General features: G+C 42.6%; 1 protein-coding gene across 2 annotated transcripts; it reads right to left on the bottom strand.

Annotated features, from left to right (window-relative positions):
• Positions 1-2,522: 2,522 nt before the first annotated feature.
• On the bottom strand, positions 2,523-15,810 carry LOC121552846 (Golgi-associated PDZ and coiled-coil motif-containing protein). Of its 2 annotated transcripts, XM_041865914.2 has the most exons (9): positions 15,291-15,809; positions 9,581-9,745; positions 9,386-9,409; positions 7,300-7,475; positions 7,017-7,182; positions 6,818-6,913; positions 6,516-6,680; positions 5,768-5,942; positions 2,523-3,895 (listed from the first exon to the last, which is right to left on the bottom strand). In XM_041865914.2, exons 1-9 carry the CDS (start codon positions 15,558-15,560, stop codon positions 3,777-3,779), a joined length of 1,356 nt encoding a protein of 451 aa, XP_041721848.2. In that variant the 5' UTR covers positions 15,561-15,809; the 3' UTR covers positions 2,523-3,776. The 2 variants fall into 2 exon arrangements, with proteins under 2 accessions (XP_041721848.2, XP_041721849.2); XM_041865915.2 differs by lacking the exon at positions 9,386-9,409 and having other exon boundaries at positions 15,291-15,810.
• Between the last annotated feature and the right edge of the window lie 8 nt (positions 15,811-15,818).

Raw genomic sequence — 15,818 nt, 5'->3', positions numbered from 1 at the left:
GCTATGAGCGTTAGTGTGTGATGAGAGCGGGTGTGTGTGAGGTCCTGTCTGCCAGTGGGCTGGGCCTAGTCCAGGCCGTTCACACAGGGGTGTGGAGCACCATTTACACCTCCAGCCTCCAACCCAAAGCTACATGAAAGCTCAGACTCAGATCAGCTTTCTCTGTGACCACACTACTCCTGGATATTCAGTTTATCCCCACAAATTCCTGTCATGTCTCTTCTTGCAGACTGCCGACTTTGTGATTTTAGCTTTGTTCATGTCGGCTTGAAGAGTATCTGTTTTGTACTGTGTCCCATTGACAAATTCTAAAGGGTAGGAAAAACGTTAACTGAAAACTGGAGCCTGTTTACAAGTATTTGGCTAAATGAGATGATGATTCTTACCATAACTGTCTGTATGAAATCATTAGCAGTTTGATATGAATCGTAACTGTATGTTCTTTAATTTGCTAAATGTTCAGTATGTGTCTTCACTGTGAATAATTGACGACTGCTGTTTCCATGTGCTGTATTGATAACTCAGAATGCACTACCAGTGGTTCTAGAGCTTATGTCTCCCCCTGGTGTTCATTGTAGGTCAAAAGATAAAATTAGTATTAGTAACCAGTACACATCAGAAAAATAACTTCCAGTTGAATCATTGTCTGGTTCTCATTGTCAACAATGTGGACCTTCACATTTCAACCTCGTGAAGATGAAGATCTCCCTTTCATATATTGAAGGTTTGAAGGAGGGCAGGCTATACACATACACTGTACAGACCACATTGGGCAAATACACTTAAGTTTATTCAAAGGTTTCATGTTATACATTAACTACAGATAAGACATTTATACCAAATCGTCCAAGATTTCAGAAACACATTTTATGACAAAAATAATTGCTTTTGAGGAATAAAATTAAAACTAAGAAAACAAGGTCGGGTAAAACCTGTGTACAAAAAGGGAGCCTTTGTTTTCTTCAGTCAAAAGCACTGGCAACAAGCGATGTGAATATTCTCTAAGATGACACACGATTTCTCAGTGTCTAGTGCCACTGTGTGTCCTTTCACTAATGTTAAGCAGGGAACTGTCCTTGGCTTGGACATGTCCTTCACGCAGAGCATTTGAGTTTGATCAAATCGCAATTTATACTGAACAAAAATATAAACACAACATGCAACAATTTTAAGGATTTTACTGAGTTACAATTCATATAAGGAAATCAGTCAATTGAAATAAATAAATTAGGCCCTAATCTATGGATTTCACGACTGGGCAGGGTTGCACCCATGGATGGGCCTGGGAGGGCATAGGCCCACCCACTGGGGAGCCAGGCCCAACCAATCAGAATGAGTTTTTCCCCACAAAAGGACTTTATTACAGAATTAAATACTCCTCAGTTTCACCAGCTGTCCAGGTGGCTGGTCTCAGACGATCCCGCAGGTGAAGAAGCCGGATGTGGAGGTCCTGGGCTGGCGTGGTTACACGTGGTCTGCGGTTGTGAGGCCGGTTGGATGTACTGCCAAATTCTCTAATACGACGTTGAAGGCGGCTTATGGTAGAGAAATTAACATAAAATTATCTGGCAACAGCTCTGGTGGACATTCCTGCAGTTAGCATGCCAATTGCACGCTCCCTCAAAACGTCAGACATCTGTGACATTGTGTTGTGTGACAAAACTGCACATTTTAGTGGCCTTTTATTGTCCCCAGCACAAGGTGCTCCTGTGCAATGATCATGTAGTTTAATCAGCTTCTTGATATGCCACACCTGTCAGGTGGATGGATTATCTTGGCAAAGGAGAAATGTTCACTAACAGGGATGTAAACAAATTTGTGCACAACATTTTAGAGAAATAAGCTTTTTGTGCATAAGGAAAAATTCTAGGATCTTTTATTTCAGCTCATGAAACCAACACTTTACATTTAGCGTTTATATTTTTGTTCAGTGTAGATAAAAATAAAAATAAAAAACAGTAACTGCAGATTAGCCATGAATGAAGTCAAGATTGGAACACAAGGCTGTAGGTTGTCATGACCACCTCAATTGGGGTACATTTCTAATAAGTACAGTAGAGAGATGCTAGCTACTACAGTAGCTAAATTCCAATATGATCTACAGAAATGCACTGATTTCATGTTTTAAAACAGCTAATACATTTATATAATATATACAGATTTATTCCTATAGTCTCTAAAGATGATAGTTTGTGGATTTGATTTTTAAACAGATCTTTAGTGCATGTACACAAACATTTTGGTTGTGTAAGATTCATAGATTAAAGCTGGAAACCCCCATCCCTCAGACAGGTTGATAACCCTATGACAGCTCTTAATATCAGAACACAGTGCAGCCAACACACTGTGGTCAGTCATCTTTGAGTCCTAACAAGTCTGAAAACACAGCTTGACAGCCACAGATACAAGATCACAGCACACCAGCAGTAGAGAAGGGTGGGAAACAAACCAGCGAAGAACTTTAGGGACATACAAAAAGCAAGATATGTACTTTGCGTGAAAAGGGAAAAGAACAAAGACGGTTAAGGAGAAATCCTAGTTGAGTTTATTATAAAGATATTGCACTTCTAATTTCTGGCAATGGAGCGATACTTATGGGTACAGGCGACTCAATTTGCAGTGCTTCATAACACACAAATCCTATAATTGTCTGTGTAATGTTGAAGATCTATCCCAAGTTTGCGAATATGGGTCAGTTAAACACCATTAATATAGTAGATTCCGTGGCACTGACACAGTTAACACATAAAGTACTTGTGGTATTTTTTACACAAATACAAAACAACTTTCGAATGTTTCCAGATATATCAGTAACTTTGTCATACACAACTTGTTTTCAGAGAACATCAGCCAGTGTGTGTGCCTCAAAGTAAATGACAAGGACTTTCAACACAGTATGAAGACAGCGAGGCAGCACACAAGATACATCGCTCAGAGTGCCCCATCTTTAAATGAAAATGTTGTGTAATGAGGACTGAAAACCAGATGTATCCTGCATTTAAACACAACTATGGTGACATTATGTGATACCATTAATGAAACGCAGAGGGCACACCCTAATAGTTGAAATCCTTTGAATTCTGACAAGTCTTTCCCTGACTGTACATTCTGTTTTGACATACAGTAGGTGAATGTGGCTGTTCTATATTCTGAACACTTGAGGGCTAAGCCTACTCGTAGGTGGATCTTAGAGCGGTGCAGGTATGACATGGGAATCAACATTGATATCATAATCAGTGATAGAAAATGAACATTACAGTTGAGAGAAACCCCTCTACACAAGCTACATGTGTAAGAGATAAATAAAAGCCAACATTTATGAAGGGAGAAGATTTTCCTCAGCCTAGTAAAACAGTATTCATTACCAGCAGGGCAGTCTCACAGTAAGGAAGTGTAGTCTTAATATGGGGGCGAATAGGATCACTAACTATACACACAAGAGAAGAATACCACTCAGTCCATCCATTCAACCATCTAGACCCACATCCTCTCCTCAATCTGTGGTCTTCTCTCATTGGTTCCTCATCATTGCACAAAGATAGTGACGTGAATTCAAGAGCTCTGAGTGCGTTTCCATGACGACTTAATGATGAGTCGACTCTATCCCCATTTCTTCATATCCTCCAGTGGACTCTGATGCAGTCCAGTCTCTCAAATCTCATATAGTATAGTACAAAAACACATCACACCTGCACTCCAGTCTTTCAGCCTTTCTCCCTCCTCCTCTGCCCCCCCATCACCCCCTCACCCCATCCCTCCAGCTCCTGCCCGCCCCTCTAGGAAGTGCTCTCTCCGGACTCAGCCGCCTTAGACGGGGTCTCCTCCGATGGCGTCTCACTGAAGATCCCTGTGTCTCCGTTCTCTGGGCCATCACTCACTGACATCTTCTCCAGGGCTGCAGCATCAGGCACATATAGAGAGACAGACATGAATACACTCTCTCTCCTTACTGTAGCATCTATCGTCACTCTTGTACCAACTGAATTTTTCTGTTCATTCACATATGCTCATATGGTATTGTGGCAGTCTGTAAAGTCCACTTACTAGGGTTGGGAGGTATACCGTATATCGGGGTATTTGGAAATAGCCACAGGATGTTTTTTTAATACCGTCAATACCGTTGAATTTTTTTAATACATTTGATTTTTTTTGCTACTTTTTAAGTAAATACCTGTAGTCAACTTTTGCAATACGTTAGGAGATAAAGAAGGTTGCGTTCTTCATTTCACCTGTCACATAATTTTTCATTATGAAGCTTACCGGTGTTCCCCAGTCACGTGGTGTTTGTTTACAAGCACCCAACGAAGAGAGACCCAAGCCTTGTGAGTCACTCACTGTTGTGCAGCACACGCCAGGTGATCTAGTTACAGTATGGAATTCACAACTAAATGTTTGCCAGCTAGATATCGTATAACTATTAAGTTAGCTGTCTAAAATGCTCTGCAGTTGTGCATTTGGTTTGCTAATTTAGTAGCTAGTTAGCTATCTAGCGAAGTGGCTAGCTTCTTCCAAAATCAAGTATCGCTTGGTAACAGCAGAGAATCACTTCCTGGATCAAGAGCCTTACTGTCTAATATTTGTTTTGTGCGTGCAGCCAACTGAGTAGCATTTTTTAGTTATTTGTATAACTTTATGAGCTGGGATGTCTGTCCTGCAAATACTTTAGCTCAGAGACTCTAGAATTTTCGCAATGCACTTGTTAGCATTTAGTTAGCGTTCTCTATGGGATATTACATTTATACTGAACAAAAATATAAACGCAACATGTAAAGTGTTGGTCCCATGTTTCATGAGCTGAAATAAAAGATCCCAGAAATGTTCCACACGCACAAAAAGCATATTTCTCTCTGATGTTGTGCACAAAGTTCTTTACATCCCTGTTAGTAAGCATTTCAGATGCACCTTGTGCTGGGGGCAATAAAAGGCCACTCTAAAATGTGCAGTTTGGTCACACAACACAATGCCACAGATGTCTGAAGTTTTGAGGGTGCATTCAATTGGCATGCTGATTGCAGGAATGTCCACCAGAGCTGTTGCCAGAGAATTTAATGTTCATTTCTCTACCATAAGCTGCCTCCAACGTCATTTTAGAGAATTTTTCAGTACGTCCAACCAGCCTCACAACCGCAGACCACGTGTAACCATGGCAGCCCAGGACCTCCACATCTGGCTTCTTCACCTGCGGGATCGTCTGAGAAACTATTGAAACTGAGGAGCATTTCTGTCTGTAATAAAGCCCATTTGTGGGGAAAAACTCATTCTGATTGGCTGGGCCTGGCTCCCCAGTGGGTGGGCCTGGCTCCCCAGTGGGTGGGCCTATGCCCATCCATGGCTGCGCCCCTGCCCAGTCATATAAAATTCATAGATTAGGCCCTAATGAATATATTTAAATTGACTGATTTCCTTATATGAACTGTAACTCAATAAAATCGTTGAAATTGTTGCATGTTGCGTTTATATATTATTTCAGTACTCAAAGGCTCAGTGGGGCTTCAAAATAGCGCCCCTTGTGTTCAGTCACGGTACTACCGAATATCCGGGTATGGCACAAGGTCAGTATAAGTATGATAATCTGGATACCGTCCAAGCCTACCATTTACACATTAACACAAAGACTTCCATTTGTCTAATGAAAGTGAATGTGAAGTAAAAACACTTCAAATGCACGTAGCTACATCGAAATGAAGCCCTCCTACTGTGAAAACTATGTGTGCGTTTTCTATGATCAATGACAGCCCAGGACTGAGGTACAGTAGAGATAACTTGCCTTGCAGTGATGCCAAGTCTGCTGTGCCGTTGTTCCTGCTGGCGGCTGACCCCTCCTCCAGCTCATCCAGGTAGAGGCGGAAGCGATGGCCGCTGTCATCCTCATACTCCACGTTCTCGTCGTCAGAGTCCACCTCCGGGGCCACGTACACCACCTCAAACTCTATCTCTCCCCTCTGAGGACAGGAGGAGACACAGACAGACAGACAGACACACGCAGACAGACAGACGCAGACAGACACAGGCAGACACAGGCAGACACAGGCAGACACAGGCAGACACACACACAAGCACACATGCACAGCAGTGTTAGAGAAAACTTAACAGTAAGTTACCCAAAAGCTTAGTTAGTTTGTTGGTTTGTTTGTTTGCAGAGGCATGATTAACTGTTTTTCCCCAATCCACAGCAGCAGTCCCGCAGGCTAAATGAACTAACCCCAGCATGAACCTCCATTCAATTACTCTAGAGTGTGTGGGCTGACTAAAGTTAAGGAAAGGAAAGATATGACTGACTCTCAGTAAAAGCTCGAACCCCCAGGCTAAACACTAACTGGGTGTCACAGAGAGGGTGACAAAAGGCTTTTGAAATGTTGATCACAAAAGGAATGTATTCACTTTTTACTATGGTTTTACTTAGCCTGGTCCCATGCTGTATATGCTATAGTCAACTCTTCCACTATAGCTAGTCATGTCATACATCAATTAATGTCAAGATGCAACCCTTCTATCTCCCTGGGGCTGAGTCTGACCTGTTGTGAGAGGATGGTGACAGCCTCCTTGTGTTTGGCGTCTCTCAGGTTGATGCTGTTGACAGCCAGGATGGCATCGCCCACATGGAGCCCCCCACAGCGCTCCGCAGGCTGGGTAGGATGAATCTCTGAGATCAGGATGGGCACCCCGTGTTCCTTACCACCCTGTCCATCCAGAAAGAACACACAGACATGCACACACATATTAGGGTATGGACCATGACAGATAAGCAACAGACTATGGGTTGAGGCATAGCATTTAACACTTTCTGGTTTGGGCTAAAATTGGTGGTGGAGGTTACCGTGATTGAAATTCCAAGTCCCTCGTGATCTTCTTTGGCCAATACTACTTTACGAATAGGACCAACTCCTTGAGTCTTCTTCAGTATATCTGTTTCCTGAGGGAGAGATAAAACAACCAAATAATCAGCGATACACAAAGAGGAAACAAATATCTTCACTACAATGAGAATCAAACCCCTGACTCTGATGTCCACTCACATGCCCCACTGGAGATGGTAGGGGTTTCTTGGGGTCGTTGCGCCCCCTGCAGGCTCGGATGACTGTTTTGTGGCGGTGAAGGTGGATCTCAGCCTCCAGCTGGTTCCACAGCTTGTCGTGAGCGGGCCCCTTCATGTCCCGACCCAGCAGCTGGATCTGCTGTACTCTGGAGACGATGGATCCAAAGACAACCAGTTACCACTGTCAGCATTATTGGTTTGAGGTAGTCCCTCCCTATTTCAGTCTAAGCTTGAGCTAGGGTTGGAGCTAGGGTTAGGGTTACCTTCCAGCCAGCTCCTTGTCCAGGTACTTGGCTGCCAATCTGGCCCCATAGACCTCAGCCTGCAGTACGGCGACGTGCCTGCGGAGGGCCTCATTCTCCTTCTTATGCAGCTTGACCTCTGCCTCCAGCTTCACCTCCTTCACCTTCTCCTTCTTGTTGGCCTGCAGCTCCCTCTCCTGTCACACACAGGCAGGCGGGAGGGCGCACACAAACACAAACAAGCAAAGATAAATGGTTGAGTTAAACTCTACAGAGAGAGCAAGTGCTTCGCTCCTGTCAGCTCTGGCACTGTGCTGTTTAGAGAGAGAGAGAGAGAGAGAGAGAGAGAGAGATCCCTGCTTTACAGAGAGACTGGGTCATGACTCGAGGCTAGAGCAGTCTCCTCTGATCAATATTAGATGAAGCCCAGTTGACAGGGAGCCACCACAGCGCAGGGAGCAGGAAAAGAGCAGTCCACAGCTGCATCCTCACAGGCTGTGTTACATCCACAAATACCATGTCAAAGACAAAATGGATACAGCATACAGTATAGATGAAAGTTAAATGAAATATCTACTTGAGGACAAGACACACACATACACAGGACACACAAGATAGGTAACTGTGACTTTGGCTATTATAAGTTCAAAGCACTAACCCTTATGGTGACCATGACTAACAAGTTATTTTCAAGTTTTTTTAAAGTTATCCATAAGTTAGAGATTGAACAAAGGGTCAAAGATTTGAACTTAATCTTTAGAACACAGGTACAGCCAGTTGGTTCCATCAGAACTTGATTGTTTGTGTCATCAAATTGACAACCAGAACAATTGGTAATTTCCTTTTCTAGAAAATGTGCTTACATTTTCTGATTTGTTATGATGAAAACATGACCACAATCACATATCAATTAAGGACAAAAACTATGTTTTAAGTGAGAAGTAGATATTGGTCTGAAGCCGAAAAAGGAAATTCAAGTCACATGAGCACCACAATGCCTACTTCACCCATGCTCTACCAAGGTTTTCGAGCACACATCTTTTAACTACTACAGTAGCTAAATTGGTCTATTGTAATTCAAACAATGTGTAGGCAGGTTGCTTAGGATTGAAAACGTCTCAAACAGCCTAATTCATACTCTTAGGAGGAGGTGCTCCAACACTAATGTGATTTGTACCGCAAACTTACAAAATAAAGTATTGAATGCTTTCCTCACACCAAGACATTATCCCATTCCACTACTTTTTCAAACTTTTTAAATTATATGAAAGTAAGCTTTGCTTTTATAAGACCATCAGGCTTGATTGAGTGAGCTTTTTTGTCTTGTAGTAATTTATGTTTTACCTATTTCCCTTTGCGCTTTCTTGACTATTGAAACAAAACTCTTTCCAAGTATCAAAACATGCATTTTCCTATCAAATAGGGCAACACGAATGTACATGAATAGGCAATAACAAACACAATGCAACAAAGCTACAATAATTCCATATCTGATATCACTGTCGTCACTGTGGTGCACTGGGATCGGGAAGGACAGGTTGGCCGCAGGTCCTAGGCTGGGAGCCTTGGGGACTCCTTTGTCTCAGTCTAAGCTTTGGGTGTTTGTGGACCCTCTGGTAACGTAGCTCAAACACTACATACTTTATGTATTACAGAGCAACCTCCCTCATTCACCAAATGGCATTCATGGCTTTCACAGAAATATCACCTTTTTCTTTCCCCTTAGAACATTTGCACAATTGTTCACATTCATTAGTTCACTATCTAGTAGTCCCCTGTAGCTCAGTTGGTAGAGCATGGCGCTTGCAATGCCAGGGTTGTGGGTTCGTTTCCCACGGGGGGCCAGTATGAAAAATGTATGCACTCACTAACTGTAAGTCGCTCTGGATAAGAGCGTCTGCAAAATGACTAAAATGTCAAATGTAGCACAAGCCCCATAGAGGGCCTGTTGGACTTATTAATGAACAACTGTTGTTAGCAAGAGCAGGAAAAGACCGAACTTGAGGGTAGGATGAGTACACAGACCAAGGCACAGACACATGCAAGACAGAGACGCACAGCTATCACTAACCACAAACCAGACACACAGAGGACATCACACACTTACCATCTCCTCCACTGAGGGAACAGGCTTAAGGTGAGAAGAACAGAGAAGGGGTCAAAGGTTAGAAAGGCAGAGTTAAAATCACAGCCAAGCAGTGGGGAAGAATATGACCATTTACCACTTTACAGGCCCACTGGAACCTCAGCAGGTATACCAAAAAATATATTAGCAGTCGTGTGTGTGAGAGAGGTGCCCTACCATCCTGTCTTTGATGGAGTCAGAGTCCACGGTCTGTCCAGCCTTGGCGTGAAGCTGCAGCTGCATGGCATGGAGGTGGAGGAGCTGGTCGTGGACCTCCCTCTCCACCACCTCCTTCTCCGCCTGCACGTCAGTCAGCTCCGAACGCAGGTCCACCAGCTGAGCCTGGAGGAGGGAGGGGGGAGAGGAGAGAGAGAGAGTTACATAAGTGTACACTTCTTCTGACTTCCTAGATTCTTAGGAACCCTCATCATCATTTATATGTAGTGCAATCAGTGTGCCAGGCCCATGCCATTATCCCAGCATGGATCAAATTAGATTTTTAATTGGTCTGTTTTACATTTTCTCTCTGTTCTCGTTCAGATATTTCCAACAAGTTTTTTTCTTAGAAAGCAGGCTACTTTTTATTCAAGCCTGAATGAATTGTGCCAAAATGAATAGGCCTACAGATCCTGCACTGAGGGTTGTCTATTGTACGCGAACAGAACCCTGAAAAAAAAATTCACATTTGTGCTAGTCTCTGGAGCTTATTGAGCTTGGCAACATGGGAAGCAGAGTTAAGTTCAGAGACAAAACATTGATTGATTTATGCCATTGAACTGGGGCCATCTGCCTGTCACAGCTGTGGGAATGAATTAATCTATGATATGAATGAGCGTCATATTTTAGGATTCACTCCACCTATGATGATGAAAGAGGAGTGTGGTTATCATGTGAATCTGACTGAATACTAAACAGCCTCTGTCTCCTAAATGATGTATTATCCTCCTCAGACAGAGACTCATCTATCACTGTAATAATCAGGCCTTCATTATAGAGACCCAGTCTAAATCAAATAGAATATTCTATAGTACGAATATTCTATAGCTTCTCAAATGTAATATAGGTAGGGGAAACACTGACACACACGCCAAAAAGGGGCAGGACATCCTGATTGTGACACAGAGGGTTGGGCGTTGTGGAATGTGGGCATCTCATGGCTGGGTCACAGAGTGATCTCTATATCCTTGCTCCTAAACACTATGCTCTCTAATCTAATCAGAAAGGCTAAGACATGGGTCCGGCTGACCTGTCCTCTTCCTGATAAACTATGCCAGAGTAACAGTCCGGAGCCGAGGCTGAGGAAGTCTTAATAGCCGAGCGATCACTTTATGTTTGGTTATTATTCTACAATCTATTTTGTTTACATTTAAAAACCTAGCTCCCTCGACAAGACACAGTTTAGCTTTTTGCTCAAGTGTCGGCAACATAATGACAGAAAGTAATTCCCTAAAGCTTGGCTTCCCCGGCAGACTTACATCTTCCACAGTTAAAGCTTTTTAAGTGATTCACACATGCAAAACTGATTCATCTCACAGAAGGGGATAAAGCCCCCATTGAACTCTCAGGACTATGGAGAAAATAAAGAATTGTTTTAATAGATTTTTAACGGCGGGGGTAAAGTAGATTACACCCATCCCCATGGGGTCTGAAACAGGCACCAAATGTCCTAACCTGTAGCAGCACTAAGACACTGAACATCTGGGTACCAGAGAGAGGCCCTGGACCTGAAGACATTCTTCCTTCTCAGGCTTACGGTCTTCAGCAAATATAGATCCAAATATAAATCTAGCCGATACACTTGTATTCATGTGGAATTCTGAGTTAGCCAAAAATCTGAATCTAGAAATGGATGCCCGTAATGGGTTCCAATGGCTAGGCAGGAAAAACAGGCTTGACACCACCAATCTGAGTCCTCAAGGTCTAGAAAATCTTCTACTCTACTTTCATGTGTGTTTACTAGTTATTCTGACATCACAGCAGCATTGCTAAGAATAACATGCCAACAGACTACATAAAAGGGGTTAAGGTGCAACTAGGTCGTTTTCAGCCAATACTAGCTTATATGCTGGTAAGGTTCCTATGAGTAGATGGCAGGGGTGTCAAACTCAAACCTTTGAGGGCCTAGTTTCTGCTGGCTTTTGGTTTTCCCCTTTCAAGTAAGATCAAGACAACCAGGTGAGGGAAGTTCCTTACTAATTAGTGACCTTAATTCATCAATCAAGTACAAGGGAGGAGCGAAAACTCGGAGAGACACATGTGGTATAAAACCTTATTCGCACGGGAATAGTATTACTAGAGAACGTTGGTTATGTATTTATTACACCAGAATGTCCGTTATTCAAGAGGACGATTCGGACAGGATTCGTTTTTTCCAAACTGCCCCCTGTAATACTTACCTTATATATATATAAATTGATAGTTATGACTGAAGCCTGGAGGTTTTTTCTAGGCATGAAGCTATTTCAACAAGTCCGGTCGACAAAAGGCTACACTGATAACTCGAGCTTGGTTCCCAAGTTTCTAAACCATCTTTGGTAAAGTGTCGCCATAATATTTGAATTGAGAAAGTGTGATCATAATCATTAAGATATTTTCGCGATCCCCAGTAGACGACGTCCTAGCCTTCAGATGTGAGCTAAACAGCGCACTTGCACTTGATATGCGTTTTTAGGCTATGAATGAGGAAGTGAACTTGTCATTTCCAAACGTTTAGCTCGGTTGTATGATGCTTTGCGATCGATTAAAACCAAGGGTTGCATTAAATAGCCGCAATATATTTTCTTGACGCATTTGCCGATGTTTAATTCATATTCGCACATAACGTATAAACAAAAGCATTCACTGTGAAAGTTGATACATTTAGGCCGTTCATATATAGGCTATGCACAGCATTTTGTTCAATTTATCGAATCAGTTATTGTTTCCTTGCTCAAAGCGCGAGCAACACCTGTCAAACTCATACATTTCTCTCAAAACACAGGGATGTCGATTCGCACGGGACTAGTACTATCAGAGGACTTTGGAATTGTTACTCTCCTGCCATGTTTTGTGCACATAATTACACTACCCGACCTCCCCCAGTAAAACGAATCCAGTCCGAATAGGGCTTTAGGCAACCTTAAACCCTTCTTTAGCCCTATTTGCACGGGACTAGTATTACTATAGAACGTCGGTTATGTATGGTCTTCTGTGTGAGAACCTGGATTAATATTGGGTGATTCCACGACAGCTGAAAATATTTTTGGCATCTCAGAATGTTCTGGCAATTCTCACATACGTACTTCATTGGGAGGAAGGATGTTTAAAATGCTTTTTACATGTATCACCTTTTTTCATGATGAAATTGGCATTTTAGGCCATTTTTTGTACTTATACATGCCTCCTGTAAAACCCTATGATCTGTGAACCGTACATGATACAGACAACATCTTGGTGTCATTATACTCCTTAGTGTTCTCTCAAATATGGAGTAGCCTATGTCCAGTTCCTGAAATACACATTTTCACATTCATTTATTCAACATTAAAAATATTAATATCTCAAAACGACCCTTTTCGATGTATCTTATTTTTAGCCATATTGTTTCAGGGCTCTACAGTGTGATCATTTTACTTCCATATCCGCCTAAATATTTTGCTGTGCAACCTGGAATTTTCATTTAGGAGCACCGGTGCGCCTAGAAGAATTAAGGATTCTAGCTTTAATACCTCAAATAATTTTCATTGTGTTCCTACATTTCTTTGTGTGCGCCTACATTTTTCAAATTAGCCACACACGTGCTCCTTGTAATAAAAAAAAAGTCAGCATAGAGCCCTGTGTTTGTAACAATATACTCTTCAAACACATCACATTTCCAGAGTGGGCTCTGGTACTTTTAATGATATTACCCATAAAAAAAAAAGAAATAGACGTTACAAGTCATTAACCAATCACAGTCCTCCTTAAGGATTGCACATTCAGAAAGTCACAAGCAGTGGGAGAGCCCGTTGAATCAATTTTCCCATTCACAGTGTTGGTGGTGCTCATAAAATGTATCATCTTCAGAATTAGCAGAGAGTCCACTCTGGAAATATTATGTACTTGTAGAGTATATTGTTCCAAACAAGGTCTTAAAATCAACCAAATCAAAAAGGGTAGTTGTGGTGCTGTAAAGGGCAAACCCTCTTACCACGCCCTTCCAGCATCTTCCCAGTTAGGAGGATAATAGGAGCACTGCCTCTACCCTGAGACCCCTTCTAGCTCTGATCTGTGGCAGTGGCCTCTACCCTGAGACCCCTTCTAGCTCTGATCTGTGGCAGTGGCCTCTACCCTGAGACCCATTCTAGCTCTGATCTGTGGCAGTGGCCTCTACCCTGAGACCCCTTCTAGCTCTGATCTGTGGCAGTGGCCTCTACCCTGAGACCCGTTCTAGCTCTGATCTGTGGCAGTGGCCTCTACCCTGAGACCCCTTCTAGCTCTGATCTGTGGCAGTGGCCTCTACCCTGAGACCCGTTCTAGCTCTGATCTGTGGCAGTGGCCTCTACCCTGAGACCCATTCTAGCTCTGATCTGTGGCAGTAGCCTCTCCCAAGGCAGTAGTTGAGATTAATATTTTTGATGTTGAATAAATGAATTCAATTGTATTTCAATATCAAGACAATCTATATTTAGAGCATAATGACACCAAGATGTGTGTATCATGTAGGCCTACGGTTCACCGATCCATGGGTCTTACAAGAGGCATGTATAGGCCTAAAATGGCCACTTACTTTCATGATTTTCTCAATGGTTTGTGATACAAATGTAAAAGCATTTCAAACATCTTTCCTCCTAATGACGTTTCTATGTTCTGGCAATTCTCACAGTCTGCTGGTGTGGAATCTGACAATTATTTGTGAACTTCCCATGCTCCAGTATTTTACATTTCTATGCCCTTACCCCTTGCATTGGTGCCTTTTGAGATGTGTTTATCATGGGCTTCTGCCCTTCCTGCTGTAATGTGACCATTGTGTCAACCTATCATTATCTCAAAGCTACCTTAGGTAGGTGGAAAACATGTAGGCCTAGGTAAAAATGTAACAATACAGATCTAACCTACTTTCTCTAAATAGATCTTAGCATAATTGTAAATGGTCACACTACCAACGCCAGTTACCAGTGGACAGAAAACTGAGGCATTTCACAAATCCAATCAGTGGATTTTCCACAGATTTGGTGTACTTTAGCCAAGTCATATACCCTTAGGCCATGACTTTGTAGTGTTGTTGGGTGTCAACTGGTTGTGTACAGCCAGAATTCCTGGCCTCAGCACTATACTGCACTGAAGGTAGAGGCTGAAATGCAGTATCAATTTACATACAGGCAGTAATAGGAGCTCTACGGTAGTCATAAGAATTGCTGGGAAGGTCTTGACAGAGTCAACTACACAGCTGACCAAACAATGGTTACTGAGCATGGTGAGGTCATACATGGTGGAGTATGGGTCAGGATGATCCTTGTTTCTGTTTTTCTCATCAATAGATTTTGCAACTAAGTGGCTGTCAAATATTGTGTGTGTGTGTGTACTGTTGCCAAATTCTTATTCTGTCAAGTGCCAGAGCATAAATGCAGATTGTCAACAAGTTACACAAATATTGATACTGGTGGTCAATCTCAAACTTTTAGGAAGGGACAAAGTACGGAGTTGTTGTTTGGGATCATGTCGAGCCATCTACCCTCGACCTGTCAACTGGATGGGCAGAGACGCACTGTCATGCATTGAGAGAGCCTTGGAGGACATTCTAATTCTGACAGCTATTTAGCTAACTAGGAGCTAGCTTGTTGGCCTACACAGCATAAGTATACCATTAACATATCAAATGATCATGCACATCCTTTTAAGCATTTATACAAGACACGTTTGTGCTCACCTCTACTTTGTGATTAAGTTGAAAAATCGTCTGCGCTTTGTGGCAAAGCTGAGCAAAACAGGAGCTGAGACTTGTCATCTTTTGACGACCCTCGTATGTGATGTCAGCTTGATCTGGGTCGATTTCTCCAAGTAGTAAATCGACGTCAACAAATGCCTTGTCAAACTCCTTCTCCAAAACATCAAGCCACCGAAACATGGACATCCCCATGCCTGGACTGACCAGGGCCGTGCCCTGGGCTGACGGAGAGACACCGGCCGAAGCAGACATGTCCAACAGTGCAGGCTAAAAGCTAAAGCTAGCCAACGTTAGCTAGCTGACAAACCGCTTCCCTTCACAAATAAAAACAGCGCTTTGTGTCTGCCTCCCTGTATAAGTTTACTGAGTCGTAATAATTGAGTTACACCGTACTCTAAATGCCCTAATCATACGAAACAGTTTCTTTTTAGAAAAGACTAGCAAAATTAAATGTATTTGGTTCTTTCCCAAACCCTAATCCTACCAGGAAATCCGTAATCGGATACAGAT

This window comes from Coregonus clupeaformis, chromosome 36 (genome assembly GCF_020615455.1).
Source record: "Coregonus clupeaformis isolate EN_2021a chromosome 36, ASM2061545v1, whole genome shotgun sequence".
Lineage (NCBI taxonomy): Eukaryota > Metazoa > Chordata > Actinopteri > Salmoniformes > Salmonidae > Coregonus > Coregonus clupeaformis.
Note: the sequence above shows the minus strand (reverse complement) of the source record. Positions and strands in the feature narration are given on the sequence as shown.

Coding starts and splice junctions, on each gene's coding strand:
- LOC121552846 (XM_041865914.2), bottom strand. CDS start 15,560: ATGTCTGCTTCGGCCGGTGTCTCTCCGTCAGCCCAGGGCACGGCCCTG. Junction 9,410..9,580: donor ACTCCATCAAAGACAGGATG/GTAGGGCACCTC, acceptor TCTCACCTTAAG/CCTGTTCCCTCAGTGGAGGA. Junction 6,914..7,016: donor TACCATCTCCAGTGGGGCAT/GTGAGTGGACAT, acceptor TCTCTCCCTCAG/GAAACAGATATACTGAAGAA.